The sequence below is a fragment of the Tauraco erythrolophus genome, unplaced genomic scaffold (genome assembly GCF_009769465.1).
Source record: "Tauraco erythrolophus isolate bTauEry1 unplaced genomic scaffold, bTauEry1.pri scaffold_58_arrow_ctg1, whole genome shotgun sequence".
Classification (NCBI taxonomy): domain Eukaryota; kingdom Metazoa; phylum Chordata; class Aves; order Musophagiformes; family Musophagidae; genus Tauraco; species Tauraco erythrolophus.
The window spans coordinates 226,822-246,183 of NW_028238626.1; the positions used below are offsets into that span (position 1 = coordinate 226,822).

Consider the following 19,362-nt stretch of genomic DNA (forward strand, 5'->3'; position numbering starts at 1 on the left):
TCTGCGGTCTGACCCGCCAGTACGTCCTGCACAACAACAACCTCTGGCTGCCTCTCCTCTCCTTGATGTGTCTTTGACTCGGAACACCTTGGTGCTACAAAAACACCCACTCCGCACTGCCAGGCTGCTGCGTCCTCTATCGAGCCCCAGAAACGTGTTGTCCGAGGAGAAGGGTTCAGCTGCAGGCACTTCAGCTACAAACCTGGAGCTACAAATGGAAACCCAGCAACAGCAGGTCTGGACGCAGAACTGAGCGCTGGCATCCCATTTTTTCAAGCCAGAAGGCACAGGAGTCCAAAATTTGGAGCAACTACAGAGTCTAAGAAGACATCTAATAAAATGAGGGGAGGGGAAGGGGCCCTTAAGGCCAAATATTTTCAAGAAACTGCTGAACGGAGGGACAGAGCTTTGGGAGACATGTTGCCTGCTGCTGTCCTGGGCACTATGAGGGGGCACGGAGCCGGGAGGATTCCAGGTTCTGACGGCATTGCTGTGCTGACTGCCTCGAGGTCACAACTCTGCAGCCCGACTTCTGTTCTGATGGCAGAACGTGGAGGTTTGGCCCAGCAGCACCCAGAGAGCTCTGGTTTCCCTGGGGGAAAGCTCCCAGAGCAGCAGGAAGGGGCGCAGAGGGCACAGCCAGGCGGAACGCGGAATGGACCAGCGGCAGTCGCATCCCCACGGCCCAACTCGCCCCTTCATGCACGTCCCCGGCACGCTCCCGCGCACCCGCCCCACCGTGCCGGGCTCCTCGGTCTGCCGAGAGCCCTCCGCCGGCACGTCGCCACACCTCGCGCTCCCGCTGCTTCTCCCGGGAAGGTTTACACGAAATAACTCTTCCCCGAGTTTATTTCCGAGCGCGGAATTCATGCACGAAGGGAAGAAGCTGCCAGAGACGAAAGGCCAGAGAGCCCAACCCTCTTCCTCTCCCCACTTTTCCTGTCTTCCCCGGCATTTTGTGGGCCGGCGCCGGTGCCTCCGTGCCGCGTTCGGATGGCGGTGGTGCACGGCAGAAGCAGCAGCAGCAATATGCAGCGTAATGAAGCAGGGAGCAGCGATGGCCCCCAAAGGACTCATTTACTCCACAAATCTCCCTTCCACTCACTTTTTGCTAAGAATTTTAACACCAAACTTAATTGTAAAGTCGCGTATTGATTGGAAAATGCAAATGGCAATTTAAATGTAATCTAAGCTCCCAGCATGATCCCAGCTCCCGAGGAGGAGGAGCCGCCCGCCTTGGGCCCTGCTGGAGCGCGCGGCCCGAGCGGAGCCGGGCCAGGGGCCGGGGGACCCCCGGGCTGCCTGTGCATTCCGTGCAGCTTCCCAGAAAGAATCTGGTACGTGTGCAATTAGGAGCTCATTCCCAGTAACGAACAGCTGGGGCAGCTCAGTCTCCCGGCCTAATTAACCCACTTCTCAGAGACAAGCGTCCAGCTATGAAGAAGCTCTTCCAACCTCGCCAGACCACCCGGACCCACGTACCACCGACAGGATGCTTCGCACAGGGACTCCGAGCCCCAGCAGTGGAACTGGCAGCAGCACCGGGGGGAGCGGCGGTGCTGTCCTGGGCACAAAGGGGCCCCGACATCCGTGGTCTCACCCGTACCACCGGGCACTCCCACCTTTCCTGGGTGTGCGTGGGACATGAGGGGCAGGTCACCCACAGGTGTTGTCCCCAGCCGTGCTGGAGGTGGTGGTGACAAGTGATCGCCAGTCACCGCACCTCTGCGGCAGCGTCTGTCCCTTCTCAGCCGAGCACCGTCTCTGCCCAACGCTTCTCCTTCCTGCAGCACCTACCCAGCCTCCCACTCTGTGGCTGGCCTTCCCGGCTACTGGCGCTGGCTCCATGCAGGAGCCCAAAGCAGCAAGCACCAAACCAGGCAGCCGGCAGTCCCCAGCACTGGTCCTCTTCCCACGGGGTCCAGGAAGAGATCGTGCACCAATCACCGCGATCACGGCCACTGGCATCATGGAAGGAGTCCACAGGGCCCCTCCTGCCGCGCCGCACCACCTGCTGACTTCGACCATCTCTGGGTAGCTGAAGCATCCACCAGTCTTGTTCTTCCAAGCAGAGGACACGAACGGCTCCCTGGGTGACCCACCAGCAGCACCCCGAACACCGTGTTTGCTGCCGTCAGCCCCGCGGGGCACGCGGAGCGGAGCGAAGCAGTCCGAAACCGGCCAAGCACCCAGGCAGAAGATCCTGCATGTCTGCCACTCTACAGCCCTCCGAACGACTGCCTCCTCTGCTCTCCTACGGCTGGGCAGGACCTCCAGACCACGTAAGAGTAACGCCAGCTGAAGGGCCTGCTCCTTTGCTGCCTGTCAACAGACATGGCCAGTGACGAGATCGCCACGATGGGCAGGTCCGTACCAGAGCAGAGCCATCAGCACCTCTCTGAAGCTTTGTGAAACGGAGCTACAGCTCCTGAGAGCCTTCACTCCTTTTCTCATTGGTGGTACCAAGTCACTGCTCCTGCTCCTGGAGGGCTGACCCAGCGAAGGGCCACGGCAGGGATGGTGGAGAACTGCAGCACTCTGAGGCTACTCTGGATCTACTGCACTGGTGTCTACACCAAGCCACCCCCATAACCGGCACGGGGATATTGGCCTCTTCAGTCCTTCAGGAACAATCTGTGCCTTCCTAGGATGCTGTAGCACAACTGTTCAATTCAAGCAGTGGAGGGGCAGCAATTTCAGAGTGCCAGAGCGTCTTGAGAGACAGGTCACAGCAGTGCCCCATGGCCTGAGCACAGCCCCAGGGCTGGCAGCTCCAGTATGGTGTCACAGTCAGCCCCAGATCAGGGAGGGAGAGCCATTCCCATCAGCTGGCACCTGCCTTTCGGACAAGGCACCGCTTCCCCCAGTGTCAGCACACGGCCCTGTAAAACATCTGCCAGGATCCCCTCTGCGAAACCACCTCCTGCAGCTCTGGGGATGGCAGGTGCCAGTCCTGAGCCTGGGCACGGATCCAGACCTCGGAGGGTGACGTTCCGATCTGGGCTCTCCCAGCGAGCTGCTGCTGTGCAAACCGGTCCCTTCATCCAGGTCCTGAACCAGGCACGTAGTTTGGCACCTGCTGCTTCTTGCAAAGCCCCGGAATGACATGCAAGCTTTGTTTTGCAGACCTGGCCTTTGTCTGCCTCAGTTTCCCACAGTTCAACACAGTAACAACACTGCTCTGCCCACAGCAAGGCACAACTCAGTACTCACACCAAACCACTGCAGTCTCCAGCAGACTGGACGAGCCAGGCTCAGCTAGCAACGGAGACACAGGAGCGGGCGCAGAAAGCACCCTGCCCTGCTAGGTGAAGGGAAATCCTGGAAAGAGCAGCCCAAAGGTCCAGAAACCAATGAAAATGGTCCCATGAGCAGACCTCCTGCAGTCCGCAGCGCGGTTTCGGGGAGATAAGTCAGGCGCAGCCCAAGGCTCCGGTCGCTCTGCTCTCAGCCTCCCCTTCCCCACCGCAGAGCCGCCGCCGCCTCCCCCGCCCACCGTGCCAGGCTGACTCAACATCAGCGCAGCCCAGGTACCCACCGCGCTGCGGGGCCCAACGGCAGCACCCAGGCCAGGCGGCAGAGCGCGGGGTGCCCCTCGCAGCCCTCCAAGCCAGGGTCGGCTGCTGCTGCGGCCAGTATGCCCACCGCCTCCAGCACGGGGTCCCGACCAGAGCTGCCAGCTCTGCTTGGAAACGAGGGGAGCGGTGTGGACAGAGGGGAAGCACCCCAGCAGCAGAAGCCGTGGACGAAATAGTTAAAGCAGCCTTGATTCCTGCCCCAGCTGGCAGACTGGAAAAAGGACCTGTGCTGCAGAGAGAAGGGGCAGCTGCCAGGGCTGTGCAAACCTCTGGCCCTCAGGAAGCAGAGCCCCCACGTGTGAGGGCCCCCAGTCCCTGCCCCGGAATTGCTCCCCAGTCCCAGCATCGCTCCCCCTGCCCTGGCATTGCTCCCCCTGCCCCGGCATTGCTCCCCCTGCCCTGGCATCGCTCCCCCGGCCCTGGCATCACTCCCCCTGCCCCAGCATTGCTCCCCCTGCCCTGGCATCGCTTCCAGCCCCGGCATTGCTCCCCACCCTGGCATTGCTACCCCTGCCCCAGCATCGCTCCCCCATGCCGGCACCACTCCCCTGCCCCGGCATTGCTCCCCCCATCCTGGCATCGCTCTCCCTGCCCCAGCATCACTCCCCCTGCCCTGGCATCGCTCCCCCTGCCCCGGCATCGCTCCCCCTGCCCTGGCATCGCTCCCCCTGCCACCACTCCCCTCCAGCCCCAGTGCCCACATTCAGCACACTGCACTCCCCAGCACAGCCCTCCTCCCAGCACTGCTACCCTGCATTGTTACCAGTCCCCAGTGCCGTCCCAGCAGTGACAGCCCTTCGCGTACCTGCCACGGTATTAAAACATGGTCTGGAAACGGGCACTAAGCTTTGGGAGCTCCAGCAGCTGTAGGATCCCTCTCTTTCACCCCACCACCCCACCCCTCAGTCAGCCCCGTCTCACCGGGTCCTTCCCGAGGACCTCTTTCTCCAGTGAATACTCAGCACAAAACGGTACCAGGGAGACAGCACCGGGTCGGGACGCAGACTCTGCCCTCCCGCCCCACCGCCCAGTGCTCCTGCGATGCCGAGATGTAACCGGCCCCATGGGCAGAGCAGCTCTGTGTTGGCAGCGCCTGGGCAGGCGGAGCGGAGAGAAGGCAGCCAGGGCTGTGGGATGAAACATGGACTCAGAGCAGAGGCACGGGGGGCACAGGGGGCAAGGCAGAGGCACAGCCAGGTGCTGTAGAGCAGCGTACGGATGGGCCTTGCCAGTACTGCAAGGAAATCCTGGTGGAAACGTCATCCAACCAATCCATACCACCTGGCTCGCTCGGACGTTACCCGTCGCTGCCGTCCAGCCGATGGCCACGGGCAGGCAACGCTCCGGGTCGGTTCCGGGCAGCTTGAGCTTCCCTGGAAGCCAGGAGGCAGGAGCCGAATGTGCTGCTACGGGGCAAGCGGCTGCTCCCTCCGATTCAGGATGGCTGACGGCGCGGGCACTGCGTTCGCTGCGCTTTGCCATCGCCCGTGACGAGGAGAGTCTCCCTGTCCTGCCGGAGGGCAGCCGGGCCAGCATGGAGCAGGAGCAGGAGCAGGAGCAGGAGCAAGAGCAGAGTGGTGCAGGAGAGGAAAGGAGAGGAGAAGAGAGGAGCAGTGCGGCAGGGGGGGCTACAGCCGGGGCGGGGGGGCCGGGGCCCGGGCGCGGGGCGCGGATGCCCTCTGCTGGAACCGGCACCGCTCTGCCAGCCGGAGCAGCCCCTGCTCCACACCCAGCACCCGCGCACGGCACGGGGTCCACGCCGGCACCCCCGGCACAGCGCCTGCCAGGTGCAGGCAGATGTGCAGCCCCCCAGGGCACCCAGTTGGCGGGGCCGGGGGGCACCCAGCTCCTCCGCACTCTCCCACATGTTGTGCCAAGCGAAGGCACCCCAATCCGTGCTGCGACGCCCCGCGGCACCTCCGTGGGAGCCTGCTCTCGCCCGGGGGTGAAGGGAGGAGGATCGAACCTGCTTCATGGGAATGGCCCGCCCGCTGCCGATACTGTCCGCTTTACACTCCGGCACCTTCTTCTCCCGCTCCGGGTCCGCGCCCTTCCGAGACTGGAAGAGAAGAGACACAGGTCCGTTAGAGCCGGGGGCGCGGGAGATGGAAGTGCACGGCCCCGCGGTCCCCAGCGGGCTGCCGGAGCAGACCAGAGCAGACCGCTCTCCCCCGGGGCAGGTCTCCCCGCACACGGAGCAGCCGGCATCTCCCGGCCCCTCTAGGGACATTCCAGCCCCGGCTCCCCACCGCCTGTCCCCCGGCAAGCTGTCCTCTCCCCCCGCAACTCCTAGCAGAACGGGGCTGCCTCTGACCCCCCCCTCCCACGGGGGCACACGGGACATGGCGACAGACAGAAATGGCATGGGATGCAGGTGGAGCATGGATGGAAGCAGGAGAGGCTAAGGCAGTGAAGGAACTCACACCTCTACTAATCCAACAGATTTATTCCGTTAACACACTTGCACCATACAAAGTAGCACAGGTCACCGGGCAGAGATACCAGCCCCTTACAAAAGAGCATGGACAATAAATATCTACCACACGTCTAGAGAGTCGAGAGCAAAACCCGCCGGCCCCGGGGGCGGCTGCGGTGAGAGCAAACTCCGATAAATACAATATGAAATACACAGTCTGTTGAGCAGAACTCATTCAAAGTGCTTAGGACAGGGGGAAATACCAAGTCATACACGGCATGGAGCACAATCAATACATTCAGAATCACAACAATGGCAGAAGGGCAGCGGCAGCGTCTCTCTGGAGTGTCCTACACACCCCCTCAGTCCGGGAGCGCCCCGTGTGCTTTGGATCAGAAAGGGACGCGAGCCCCGCGCGCCTGGGACACCCGTTCACTCGCTTTTGGGCCCAGAACAAAACAAAGAGATTGAAAGAGAAGAGAACTAAAGAGACACAGATGGCTGCTCTGCTGCGAGGAGGAAGAGGAGGAGGAGCAGGAGTCCATGCAGGCTGCAGGAGGTGCGGTAGGGAGGAAGGAGCCCGGTGCCAGCGGCAGGTGCCAGCAGCAGCTCCCGCAGGCAGCAGCAAAGCGTCTTTTGGCCCGTCCAGCTCCACTCGCTGCTGTCGCCCAGTCCCGGCGGGTCGGCAGGTCTTCCCGTCCCAGGAGGGTGGTCCGCCTGGCATCCCCGAGCACGGAAAGTGCCTAGACAGCATCCGGCAGGCCCAGAAATGTCCCGGCTTAAAGTGCAGGCGCAGGCCGTCTCAGCGCTTCCTAGACTTTACATTGGGGGGATTTAAAAGGCTCCTGCGTGTCTCCGAGGGGGGACCCATGCTGGCTGGAGGGCGGGCGAGCCTCTAATCTTAGATCAATCCCAGTGCCCATCCCTTATCCGGCCCTGGAGAGGCAATGAAAAGTGAGAGAATTTGTACAGAGGTGCCGTGTGTAACCACCTGGATCTTCTAATTTGGAAGGAGTTGGAAAGGCCTTTTTGTTGATGAAAAGTTGGAAACAGTGGCACATATCTGCAAATATCGAAAGAATAAAGAGTTTGGCAAGTTATACTCAGAACATGGACACGAGTCTGTGAGCGACGGGCGCCGGCGGGCGGGCAGGCGGACGGGCCACGGAGCCGGGCGCAGCGGCAGCAGCAGTCGGGGCTGGCGGGGACGGGGTGGGCGCCGCCGGGCAGAGGCCGTCTCCACCTGGTGGTCTCCGGCACGCGGACCCCCGCCTCTGCGGCGGTGGGGGCGATCCGGCGTGGGGAGCAGGGGGGGAGCAGGAGGGGAGCAAGAGCAGGAGAGGAGGAGGAGAGGAGAAGGAAGAGGAGGAGGAGGAGGAGAGGAGGAGGAGGAGGAGGAGGGCTGGACCAAAGGAGCTGGGCACAGCTCGGGACTGGGGCTGCGGCTGCTCCCGGAGCTGAGCGGAGACCAGCCCTGCCCAGCGCCGGACCCCAGGGAGGCCTGTGCTCCCCGGGGGACCCCGCGGGGACGGGGGCTGCTGGCTACGCCTACGCTGCCTGCCTGGGAAAAGCTAGCGGCACAAAACCAGCCTTCCCTTCCTTCCCTGCTCTTCCTGGCCCTGTCCCGCTGCGGGAGCAGGCGTCGGGAGCTGCTGCTGCTGCCACGACCAAATGGGGTGAAGCCTTCAACGTGAGCCGTGTGTGTGCACCGGCACAAGGGCGAGCGGGTGAGCGTGAGCCCCGGCACACGGGCAAGCAAGCGTGAGCCCCGGCCCATGGCGAGCGAGCGTGAGCCCCGGCACGTGGGCGAGCGTGAGCCTCAGCACACGGGCGAGCGTGAACCCTGGCACACGGGTGAGTGAGCGAGCGTGAGCCCCGGCCCCATGGTGAACGAGCGTGAGCGCGATGAGCGCAGGTGAGCCCCGCGGCGAGTGCGCAAGCTTGAGCCCAGGATGAGCAAGCAAGTGGGAGCCCTGGGCAGATGATGACCACAGCAGGTAAGCGTAAGCCCCACAGCCAGCCGCCCTCCTCCCCCCGCCACGAGCGTGCCCACACCCAGTGAGCTGAGCACGGGGCGCCAGGAGACGTGAGAGAGCGTGAAGATGAGCTGACGGCGAGTCCAGAACCCGTCGGCGCGCGGGCGAGCGGAAGGATGGGTGGCAGTGCATGAGCGCCCCGCGCGCACTGGTGCACAGCAGCAAGCATGAGCGAGAGCAACGGCGGGGAGGGAGAAGCATCCATCAGCGCCCAGGTGCAACAGTAAGCGTGACCACCGACCACAGCAGACCTGCAGGGCGCCTTCGGGGAGGCGCAAGCACACAGAGGGGAGGGTCCATGAGGAAACATCCATGCGTCAGGAGCAGCGGCTCCGCCGCAAAGGGCGGTGTGCCGGGAGGAGGAGGTGGGTGGGGGACAGCCTACGGCCGGCAGCGCGGGGCGCAGGGCGAGCACGTGCGCTGGGGGGGCTGGGAACACGTGCAGGTGTATGAGATGCGAACGTGGGGAGTGCACGGAGCATTCAGGACGTTGGAGCAGACGCTGCCGGGACGTCAGAAGCTGGGCGGATGGGTACACTCCCAGCCGGGGGAATCTGGGATGCCAATAGTGCAGGGAGAGGGATGGGGCACGGGACAGGGTGCATTTCTGTGGCCTGGGTCCAGAGCAATGGCAGCTGTGGGCACAGGGTGACACGGTGCAACACGTACAAGGACTTTGTGGTGGCCAGTTGCACAGACAGCAGACACGGGTGTACTGAGCAATGGTGGCTGGAAAGCACACTTAGATGGGGAGGAGGAGAGAGGCTTGAGCCTGGCACGTTTACAGGGGCACCAGGGGCGGAGGAGCACGTTTACGTGGGGAACAGGGGCTATCTACGCTGGACACGGGGACCGGGAGTGCACGGGGAAACTCGTGGGCTGCGCTACCAGCGAGGGTGCGTGGGCAGGACGGCACGCACGCCGCGGGCACGGGGGTGTGCACGGTGTGAGAGCGTGCTGAGCGGCAGGCTGCAGTTCCGCAGCAGGGATAACAGCTGCCAACGCACCCTGCGGCGCCCGGGCCCACGGCTCCGCCGGCTCCCTAACGCCTCCGCTCCCGCCGGACCCCGCAGCAGCTCCCAGGCGCGCTGCGCGTCACGCAGACGCGGGGTTTGGGTACTGGAGTGAGTGGGGCCCAGTGCCACGCACCGGGCTCTGCACCGCACAGCTGGCAGCGCACAGCTGGCACCAAATAGGAGGCGCAGTCGCCAGGGGCTTGGTGCCACGTTCGGGGACAGGGTCCCGAGGAGAGGAACAGCGGAGCTCACCGGGGCTGCGCACGCACCAAGTGCAGCTCTCCCAGTGAAGACGGGGGAGCTCTGTTCACGCACACGTGCGCACACACACGCGCCCCGTGCACACTCGTACGTGTGCAAGGGACAGCCTGCTCTCAAGGGCTCGCTGCCCCACGCACACACCCCCCAGGAGCAGCTCCCAGCACAGGCAGGAGCCTCCCCCTCCCCACCACACAGGCACACTCCTACGGGGAGACCCCCCACGTCCCGGGCTCTGCGCCCCGGGCCACCGCCCCTCCCCAGCCAGCACAGCACGGACCGCCTGGACACAGTGCACGGAAGGCTGTGGGGCAAGACTGCCGTGGAGCTGCTCCCTCCCCCTCGGAACACTCATCCCAACGCTCCTCCGACCCCCCAGTGCCGCTTACCGTGAATATGTTGGAGCGCCGCTTCGACTGCTTGCGGATGGGGGTGGGCGTGTTGGAGGCAGCGATGGTCTCGATCCGCAGCTCCCGCTGGCTGATGCTGGGGGTGGAGGGCACAGAGGAGGAGTAGTCGCTGAAGGCTCCTCCGCCGTTGGTGGCCTGGGGCAGGAGGAGACGGGACAGTCAGGCAGAGACAGGCAGCTGCCGGCGGCACGATGGCAGAAACACCTTCTGCCTACGCAGCCTGGCACGCCGGGGGCAAGGATGTGCGGCACGGGACTGGGACAGGGCAGACATCCTGTGCCACGCGCTGCCCCTGCCCAACCCGGGATCTTGGGGAAGCCCTTTCCCTTCTTGCTGCTCCAGTTTTCCCAGTGGTAAAATGTTACAATTCTGCAATCAACAGCGACGAGCAGCGAATGGACAGAGAGACCCGACTGCAGGGCCCTTCCAGACAAAGGCCTGGAGCAAAGACACGGAGCCACGTCACGTTATGACACAATGCTGGGTCGACAGAGGGCAGAGGGGGGGACTACCTCGAGCCCTTTCCAGTCTGACCAGCCCGCCCGTTTCCCCAGGACAGACAAGACCCTCATACTCGACCCGCCTGCCGCACCCCGGTTCAGGAGAAGGGGGGTTTCCTCAAACCCTTGACAATGTGACCGGTCTGACAGGCTCACGCTGACGGCGTCACCGGGACAAATCCCTCTGGGCAGCCCGCAAGGTCGGAGGGTGACAGTCTGACCCATGCAGGGACTCTGACGGGCAGCGACACCGGGACAAATCCCTTCTATCCCCGGTATCAATTACTGAAGTTTCTGGAAACTTCTTTTTATAGACGACAAATTTTATTCCACGTGCTCATGACAGGACACGGGTCCGAGACAGCTGGTGACGAGGCGGCAAGGAACCAGGCAGCCCTGAAGGGCGGCGGCTCTCTTCTCAGCGGGGGCAGCTGGGGATGCTCCAGCGTGCTCCTCTCCGAAGCGCGGGACGGCGCAGCTATCCTTCGGGCAGGCTGCTGGTGGGAACCCTCCTCTCCGCAGAGCCCGCCAGACACGCAGCTGCGAGGCAGCCCAGAGCCTGCCTGGCTCCAGGTCCCACCAGGTCCCTTCCCTGTCTCACGCGGACAGCTGGGATGGCGATGGGATGTGTGTCCCGGTGACTCGAGCCTTCCCCTTTCCAGTGCCCTGAAGCACGGGGTGCCACACGCCAGGCTCAGGCTCCGTGTAAAACGCACTTCTGCTGCTGGTGTTGAGGTTTGCCCAAGCAGATCCCAAGGGTGGCACACACCTCTTGTGCCTGTGGACCACCGTGGCCATGGCTGCAGTGGCCCATGACTGGGAACACGTGGGACAACGCCAAGTCTTCACTAACAACTCAACTTCAGGGAGAGGAGAAGATCCAACCGCAGGGTTTGTGCAACCATCTCAGCAATGAGCTTCTTTCAGAGCAGGAGCTGCTCGCTCCCAATCTGCTCCCGCAAGCTCTGCGGGCAGCATCAGGGAACGAGCTTACAAGACATCCCGAGGAGCAACACCTGCACAAAGCATTTCCGATCCGCAGCCCGAGACGTCTCACTACGGCATGGCATGTGGCAGTCTGAGCTCTCTTTGGTAGTTCTGCTGGTATTTGAGCAGTATTTCAAAAATACATGGAAGAAGCTGTCCCTAGAAGGCTAGGACAGCTCTGGAACCCCTTGCAGGGAGCAGCCCACCTCCTCCCAGCTCACGCATTCACAGACCAGCGGCATCTCACAGCCCTGGGACTTCCTCCACTCCCACCTACTGCTTAGAGCAGAAAATGCAAGCACATAGTCATGGAATGGTTTGGGTTGGAAAGGATCTCAAAGATCATCCAGTTCCAACCCCCCTGCCATGGCCAGGGACACCCTCCACTACACCAGGTTGCCCAAAGCCCCATCCAACCTGGCCTGGAACACTGCCAGGGATGGGGCAGCCACAGCTTCTCTGGGCAACCTGTGCCAGTGCCTCACCACCCTCAATGTAAAAAATTTCTTCCTTAGATCTTCCAGGTCAAAGCCATCGCCCCGTGTCCTGTCACTACACACCCTTGTCCAAAGCCCCTCTCCAGCTTTCCTGTAGCCCCTTCAGGCACTGGAAGGTGCTGGAAGGTCTCCCCGGAGCCTTCTCTTCTCCAGGCTGAACAGCCCCAACTCTCCCAGCCTGTCTCCATGGCAGAGGTGCTCCAGCCCTCCCATCATCTCCGTGGCCTCCTCTGGCCCCGCTCCAGCAGCTCCATGTCCTTCTGCTGTTGGGGACCCCAGAGCTGAAGGCAGCACTGCAGGGGGGTCTCCCGAGAGCAGAGCAGAGGGGTAGAATCCCCTCCCTTGCCCTGCTGCCCACGCTGCTTTGGATGCAGCCCAGGACACGGTTGGCATGCGGGATGAGGATCTACCAGAGGTGCTCGGTGACAGAATGCCCACGTGCACACGCTGTGCCCAGCGGGGTCTGAGCCTTTTTCTGAGCCGAGCAGTTAAGGAACGTCGGAGGTGTGACAGCGGCTGCGCAGGCAGAGCAGCAACCGTGACCCACAGCCCAGCCTCCCAGGATGGCACAGCTTCCACTCCACCTACGGACTCTCACCTCTGAGGAGAGAGAGGGGAGAGGATGCACAAAGCAGAACTTCTCTTAAGAAAGAGCCATCCAAGAATCAGCCCAACTTCTACCTGTCCGAGGCAGAGCAAGGGACTCCTGACCGAGGGCAGCTGGGTGTGGCGCAGGGAAATCCCGCTCTGGAAGGACTCCAAGACGGACCTCCTTCCCAGCCGCATTCAGGGAGCTGACAGCTGCTTCTGGGAAGCTCCAGTGCCCCGACTCGCCTGGGCTACCCCAGGCTCCAGAGCAGGTCCACAGCAGCCTGCCTCCAGCATGGTGTCTGCTGCCTGGAGCCAGAGCAAACACCCCTCCGCAGCAGGGAGGTGAGTCCGTGGGGAGCCACGCTGCCCTGACGCAGTGTCCTTGGAGGCCACCACCTCCGGTGGGTCTGGAAGACCCAAACACCATGCTGGAGACAGGGCAGCACGGAGCAGCAGAGCCTCTGCAGCCTGCCCAGCTCCCCCGGCCGCGCGGCATGGACAGGGAGCCTCGTTCCAAACGGGACTCGCTACCTGCTGCTGGCCCAGTGGCACGTGTGGCTCAGACTGGGGAGCTGAAGGCCACTGGCTGCTCTGTGGCTTTTGGGACAGCCTGGCTGTGAGCGGGGGCCTCCCTGCACGCACCAGACTCGGACCGTCCCACATCTGTCTGGAGACAGGAAAGCTTCTGGTGCCCTGAAACACAGACGAGTGGGAACGTGGTCTGCTTGTCCTTCTCCATGCACAAAAGAGACACTCTGTCCGGAGGAGTGGACATCGCCAGGGAGCTTCTCCGGACCCCGTCCAGCTGACGAACCCTGCACTGAACGAGGGAGTTCTGCTACCACGTCCCAGTGGAGGGGTGGCCACCAGGGACGTGGAGAAGCAAAGCAACGTGCCACCCTGCCAGCAACTTCCGAGCCACTAACAGAGACAGCTCCTGCACACCACGCGCCCGACGCTGCACGGCGCGCGCTGCCAACGCTGCGGTGAAGGCACAGACGCGCAAAGCTCGGGGTACCACGCCGAAGAGAATGTGCTGAGACAGCTCGAGTTTAGGACCAGGCAGAACAACGCCTGTACAATCAGTGTTTAACTGATGCCTGATGTGTGACCCGTGTCAAAAAAAGAAAAAGATTCAAAGCGTGAGGGCAGAGACGGTCAATTCTGCGACGCAGAGAACCTGCGACGCAGGAAGGCAAGAGCCAGGCAGGGCTGCAGGAGGCCAGGGACCACCTGAGGTCTCCCGGCCAAGCGCTGCCCATTTCGGTCACCTCGTCAGCGTTTATGCAGCCGTGGCCGAGGGGAGGATTCCGTTCCGAAGAGGCTGCAGAGTCTGAGCTCCCGCGGCAGCAGCTGGACAAACCCTACGGATGTCAGGTGACGGACGTTACAGCTCCTAGGAAGAAATCTTGCTAAATTGTGGTTTATGTTCTACTTACTCCCTGTAATTTTGTTTGTAATTTTTGCCTGGCCAGAAGAATTTTCCTTAGCCCCTGAGTTTGCCCAGTGCTGGAGACAAGTCCAGGTTACTGTCTTTCTGGGGTGACAAAGGACACGAGCACCTGAGCCTGCTGGCACCCCACAGACACGCGAACCTCAGGGAAGGTACCAGGGTGAGGGATGTCTCGCACCAAGCTATAGGGGCTGGCACCATCCCGCAAGTTTGGGGGCAGAGGAGGAATTCCCCCAAAGGCAGACAGCAACGCAGCCTCCAGCTACGCAGGCAATCCCGAGCCATCCCGCCGCTCCACTGAAGCGGACTGCTCCAAAACTTCCGTAAGGATCCAGGGATGTGGGAGAACCCTGACAAGGTGACAGGTCTGGGCAAATACCTTGTGTTTGCTCCTCAAAGTCGCTTTGCTGATCCACCTGAACAACCACCTGTGGTCGCTATGGAAACCTAAGAATGCAGTGGAAGCCAAAAACTTAATAAAAAGGAAGTGGGACAACTCCTTCCATTAGTGTGTAATGGGTGGAATGGTGAATTTCAAAGAATATCGACAGTGCCACAGGGCGCCTGAGCAGGGAAGAGCTCAGCTGAAGTTAAGATGTACTAATTCTTGGCATAAAAAGGCACGAGGAACAGGAGTAAAATTTGGTAAATGCACTCCCTGGTGTCAGCCCGCGCAGGACCGCAGACCACGGCCACCAGAGAGAAGCTGTGACATTGGGCAGCCCTGTGCCACGTTGGCAGCTGAGCAAATCGGGCACAGCCGGGCACCCGGCAGTGTGGCAGGGCCAGGCAGCAGCCTGGGGGACCCCCATCCAGGGGCCTGGGGGACTGTGCAGGTCACCCGCCAGCCCGCGAGGCTGAGCGTGGGGTGCCACTGCCACCTCCTGCCAGCTGCTGGGAACGAGCTCCCTGGCAGAAAGACAAACTTCCACCCCACAGCAAGCGGGCACCGGCGACTCGTCCTGCAGCCTGGGGTACTCCCAAAGGCATCTCGGAGTCCCTGAAGAAAGATGGAGAAAGGGGCAGCAACGGGAAGGAAACCAGGCGGAGTGACTGTGAGTGCTGCAAGCACCCACTGGCCCGAGCGGCTCCCACCCACCGCCTGCAGCGAGGGACGGGCGGCTGCTGGGAGGGGAGCCAAGGCCACGCCGGGGAACGGGGCTCCCAGAGCCACCTAACCAGCTCAGCCAGGACGGGCACGGGCAGGACGCCGCAGAGGAGAGCTGGAGCCAGCAGGGCGCACGAGGTGTCCCTGGGCGCTGGAGGGTCCTGGCAGATCCGAGCTGTCTGCTCAAATGGGTGCAGACTCGCATCCCAAACAGGTGCAGACCCACATCCCACGACCCACAAGCACCTGGGAAGGCCCGAGGCACAGCCCTGGCATCCCCCAGGGAGCGCACCGGACTCCCGAGGCTGGCTCGGGCTCCTGTCGCACCAGTGGACCAGGGCGATGCTGAACGTGGCACTCGGGGTCCCAGACCTGACGAGCACGTCCGGCGCGCTTGTGAGCACCAGTGGAAAACCCCGACCACAGCTGAGCTGTTCCTGCAGCTCCCTTCCGCTCTGCCTTGAGGGGAGCAGTGCCCTCTGGGGCACCAGGCACCACTGGGCATAAATGCAAAAAACCCACAGAACTCCCAAAGACAGACATGACCCCAAGGCCTTTGCTGGTTCAAGAGCTGTTTCATAAGGAGGACCATCCGCTGCACGAGGACACCACAACACCCCACAGCACCGCTGTCGCAGAGCCCTGCCCGTTAGGGGACCCACACAACTGCCAAGGTTGGGAAACCAGCCACCACCTCCCACCAGGAGAGGAAAGCTCTCTGAACAGAGGGGTGACAAAATCACAAGGGTCCTCTGGGGTCTCTCCTCTCCCAGTAATTGCAATGGACTGGCCAGATTGTCAGGAGATCAGACAAGCAACGGCCGTTTCCAAAACAGTTAGTTTGGCTCAACCAGTAGCATCAAACCACTTCCAGAACTTGGAGGAGATCAGGGCTGGCTCCCAGCTCCTGCCTGCTGTAGGCAACTCTTTGCAGGGACTGTTTGTTCCCTTTTCCAGAAGTCAAGTGCCTTCTTCACTGACAGCTCCAGAAGATAGAGCTGTCCCTGCCCACACGGGCCAGGAGACCAGGCGCGGAGCAGAACATCCTTCTCAACCCCAACGGCACCACCACCCCTCCAGGCACAAAGCCAAGGAAAGAAGGGAGGCAGACCTCAACCACAGCTACCGGCGTAAGGGAAGAGGGACGACGCAGAGGCAAGGGATGCTGGTGCTAACAGCCCAGGGACGGGCAGCGGGCTAAGGGGAACGGAACGCTGCCTGAGATGCTGTAATTGTCCAGAAGGGCCAGAGCGACGCCGATGGCACACATGGCAGCCGCAGGCAGCACCTCGACACCAAACGCAGGCGCTGCATGGGCACGGCAGTGTACGGGCTCCCCTCCTGGCCAAGCACTCCAGATGCAAATGCCCGTCCCGCTGCTCCCACAATGGGTACTGAGAAGAAAAAGAGATCCTTCTGTCCCAGCGTGTGTGTCTTGCCTAAGTACACCAACACCTAGCTGCGGTACAGAGCAAACAAAAGCTCCTAACTGCATTCTTTGTCTGGCTTCTTTCCATCTCATCTCCATGTTAAATCCTGTGTTCCCAAACCCTTCCTTGAGATCCTTTTCCCTGTGCCAGTTCCTGCTCTCTACTTGTGAAGGCACATTAGGAAACCCTGGCGAGAGCCCCACACCCTCACGTAGGAAAAGACAGAACATGGCACTACTCTGCAACGACCTTGTCACTCTCGTTTGCCCTTACTGACACCGTACAGTCTGTCCATCTCCTCCCAGAGCTCTCCCACAGGGTATCCCAGTGTCAAGAGCAGAGGACACCTCCCAGGATCGAGGCCACCACCACCTGGCCCCACAAGAGGCTCCAGCACTTCTGCAGCTCAGACCTGGAGAGCAGCACCCAGCAGGACTCCAGAGTTGCCTGCACCCAGTGCTCTCCGGCACTAGGGACAGCTGCTGCAGCTCGTGGTGGTGACCACAGCCTTCGGCGTGTCACCACCATCACCGCGCACTCCGGAGCGGTGACGCTGGGCTGCTTTGCAGCCCTGCTGCAGGAACTGCCTGGGCACTGCGCTCACTGCTGCATGTGTGTCCGCCTGCACGGCAGCGAGCCCACGGCACCAGCGTGTGCGGGCTGCTCTGCCCAGGTCCATGGTAGGAACATCAGCCATCGGTGAACTTACAGCCAGATGGATTTTCTCTGAGGACCTCATTCCTGAGCCCAAGCGAGAACGGGGAAATACTTCACAGCATTTTCTGATCACTCACCAGTTCCATTACTTCATACTCTATTTAGGACAAGTGCTTTTTGTAATGGAAGAGAAATGTGTAAACATCACAGTGAAGACTACTGCAGCAGGTCACTGGGAACCAACAGATTTATGGTTGAGCCACAGAAGGCCCAGGAAACAGAAATTAGAATCATAGAATCACAGAATGGTTTGGGTTGGAAGGGACCTTAAAGATCATCCAGTTCCAACCCCCCTGCCATGGCCAGGGACACCCTCCACTACACCAGGTTGCCCAAAGCCCCATCCAACCTGGCCTGGAACACTTCCAGGGATGGGGCAGCCACAACTCCCCTGGGCCACCTGTGCCAGTGCCTCACCACCCTCAATGTAAAAAATTTCTTCCTTAGATCCCATTGGAATCTCCCCTCTTTCAGTTCAAAGCCATTGCCCCTTGTCTTATCACTCCACACCCTTGTCCAAAGCCCCTCTCCAGCTTTCCTGTAGCCCCTTTAGGTACTGGAAGGTGCCGGAAGGTCTCCCCGGAGCCTTCTCTTCTCCAGGCTGAACAGCCCCAACTCTCTCAGCCTGTCTCCAGAGCAGAGGTGCTCCAGCCCTCGGATCATCTTCGTGGCCTCCTCTGGACTTGCTCCAGTAGCTCCATGTCCTTATCCAATTAACTTGGATCCCCACTGTGGTGTCCAGGTTTGCTGAGCGCAGGAGGGACACAGCGTGGGACAGGCACAGAGCATGTTCGGGGGACGGAGGGAGCCCCAGGACATGGCCTGTCCTCACTGCTGGCGCTGCTACAACCCAGGCAACCAGAAATGTTTCTTGCTCAGAAAGGCCTCTTGGGCAGCTGCCATTTCCTGTGAGCTGCAGGCTGCGTTACGTCCCTCTACCAGCCCTGGTTCCCACCAGAACCACCTGGGTCCCTCTGGCAAAGCCCCAGGAGCACACCAAGGTACTGGCAGAAAAGGTCCTCTTGGAGCCAGCACTCCCCCCTACACCGACGCCGTCTGCCAGCCGGGCCGAGAGGAGCTCTGCGGGAAGGAAAGCAGGGAGGTTTCCGAGCAAAAACCTCTAACAAAGCCCAGGACACGCAGTCAGGAACCTCGTCCCATGCCCCAACTGCGCTTCCCCACAGCCAGTCTTAAACCCAGTGCTCCTGTTCCAGCGCCTTCTGTTCCTGACACGCTCCTTCCTTTCACTGCTGTGCTCCAGAGGGCAGGTTCGGCCCCTCTCAGCCTGCACCCTCCTCGGCTCAACAAGCCAAGTGCTCAACTCCTCTCGCATCAGGGTCTCTCTGCCCCCACCGGCGCTGCGCCGCTCCGACGGCGGTTTCGATGCACGTTTACGTGAGCGACCGGAACCAGGCGGAGGAGTCTGGCCTGCCCACACCCCCCCCACAGCGAACAGCTTTTTGGCTTCTCTACAACCATGCTGCCCAGCACAGGAAGTACCACTAGCATGGATTTCTTAGGACCTTTTTCTCATTCTTTAGACATTGAAGGAAATGTTAAACAAGTGTCCAGCTGCTCCGTGAGGAATGCTGCCCTTGGCCGCCTTCCATCCCACTCCTCCTTCCAGCACAGACCGCCTCTCCTTCCCAACCACTCTCTGACTGCTCACCATCTGTCTGCTCATAGAATCCTCACAGCATCAGATACCCTCAAATCTGCATTTTCTCTGGACTTTGCTCTCCACCCTGGCTGCCTCCTACGAAACTCCTCAAGAAGCCATACCCGTACCCAGACACGCTGCCGGGCACGGCATGGCCAGGCGTGTTTTGTGAGCAGCTGTGCTCACACTGCTGGTACCCCAGGCTCGCTGGGCACAAGCAAGCTCTGGTGAGAAGCTGCGCAGCTTCGCCGGGCAGCCCTGGCTGTCAGCAGGGCTCAGCCTCTCCGCTGGCACACAGAGCCCACATCCGAACCGCTGGTGCCCAGGTGACCTGGAGCACCACGAAGCTGCCACAGGTCTCTGCAAGAATCTGTACACACCTCCTCGCAGCCCAGCTTTAGAATCCTATACAGACAGACATAAACTTCGTGTGGGAATTTAAAAATTCTTCATGTAAGGGTCCAACCAGCAGCTGCAGACACTGCTCCGGTTTGTATGGAACAACCTCCCCGTGGTGGGCACCGCGAGTCCTCCTGGGGCTCGAGAGGCACAGAGACACCCTAAGGTTCAAAGCCAATCCCCTGATGGAAAAAAGCATCAGTCTGGTGGAATTTGTTTTGCTTTGCACTTCCTTCAGTTTTACGTGCTCCTCCGAGTCCTCAGCTCCTCTTTTCCTCAAAACCCGTTCCGAGTGCTGCCCACTGC

At 61.5% G+C, this 19,362-nt stretch overlaps 1 protein-coding gene across 4 annotated transcripts in view; it reads right to left on the reverse strand.

Annotated features, from left to right (window-relative positions):
* The window catches only part of AGAP3 (ArfGAP with GTPase domain, ankyrin repeat and PH domain 3), a 142,599-nt gene that overhangs the window by 51,491 nt on the left and 71,746 nt on the right, over positions 1-19,362 (reverse strand). For 2 of the 4 annotated variants that reach the window (XM_086630885.1, XM_086630883.1), the window contains exons 8-9: positions 9,694-9,849; positions 5,545-5,637 (exon numbers count right to left, since the gene is read on the reverse strand). In XM_086630885.1, coding sequence (XP_086487011.1) covers positions 5,545-5,637; positions 9,694-9,849 — 249 coding nt within the window. Of the gene's footprint in view, positions 1-5,544; positions 5,638-6,994; positions 7,058-9,693; positions 9,850-19,362 lie in introns of those variants that run through there. The other 2 variants (XM_086630886.1, XM_086630887.1) reach the window with 2 other exon arrangements.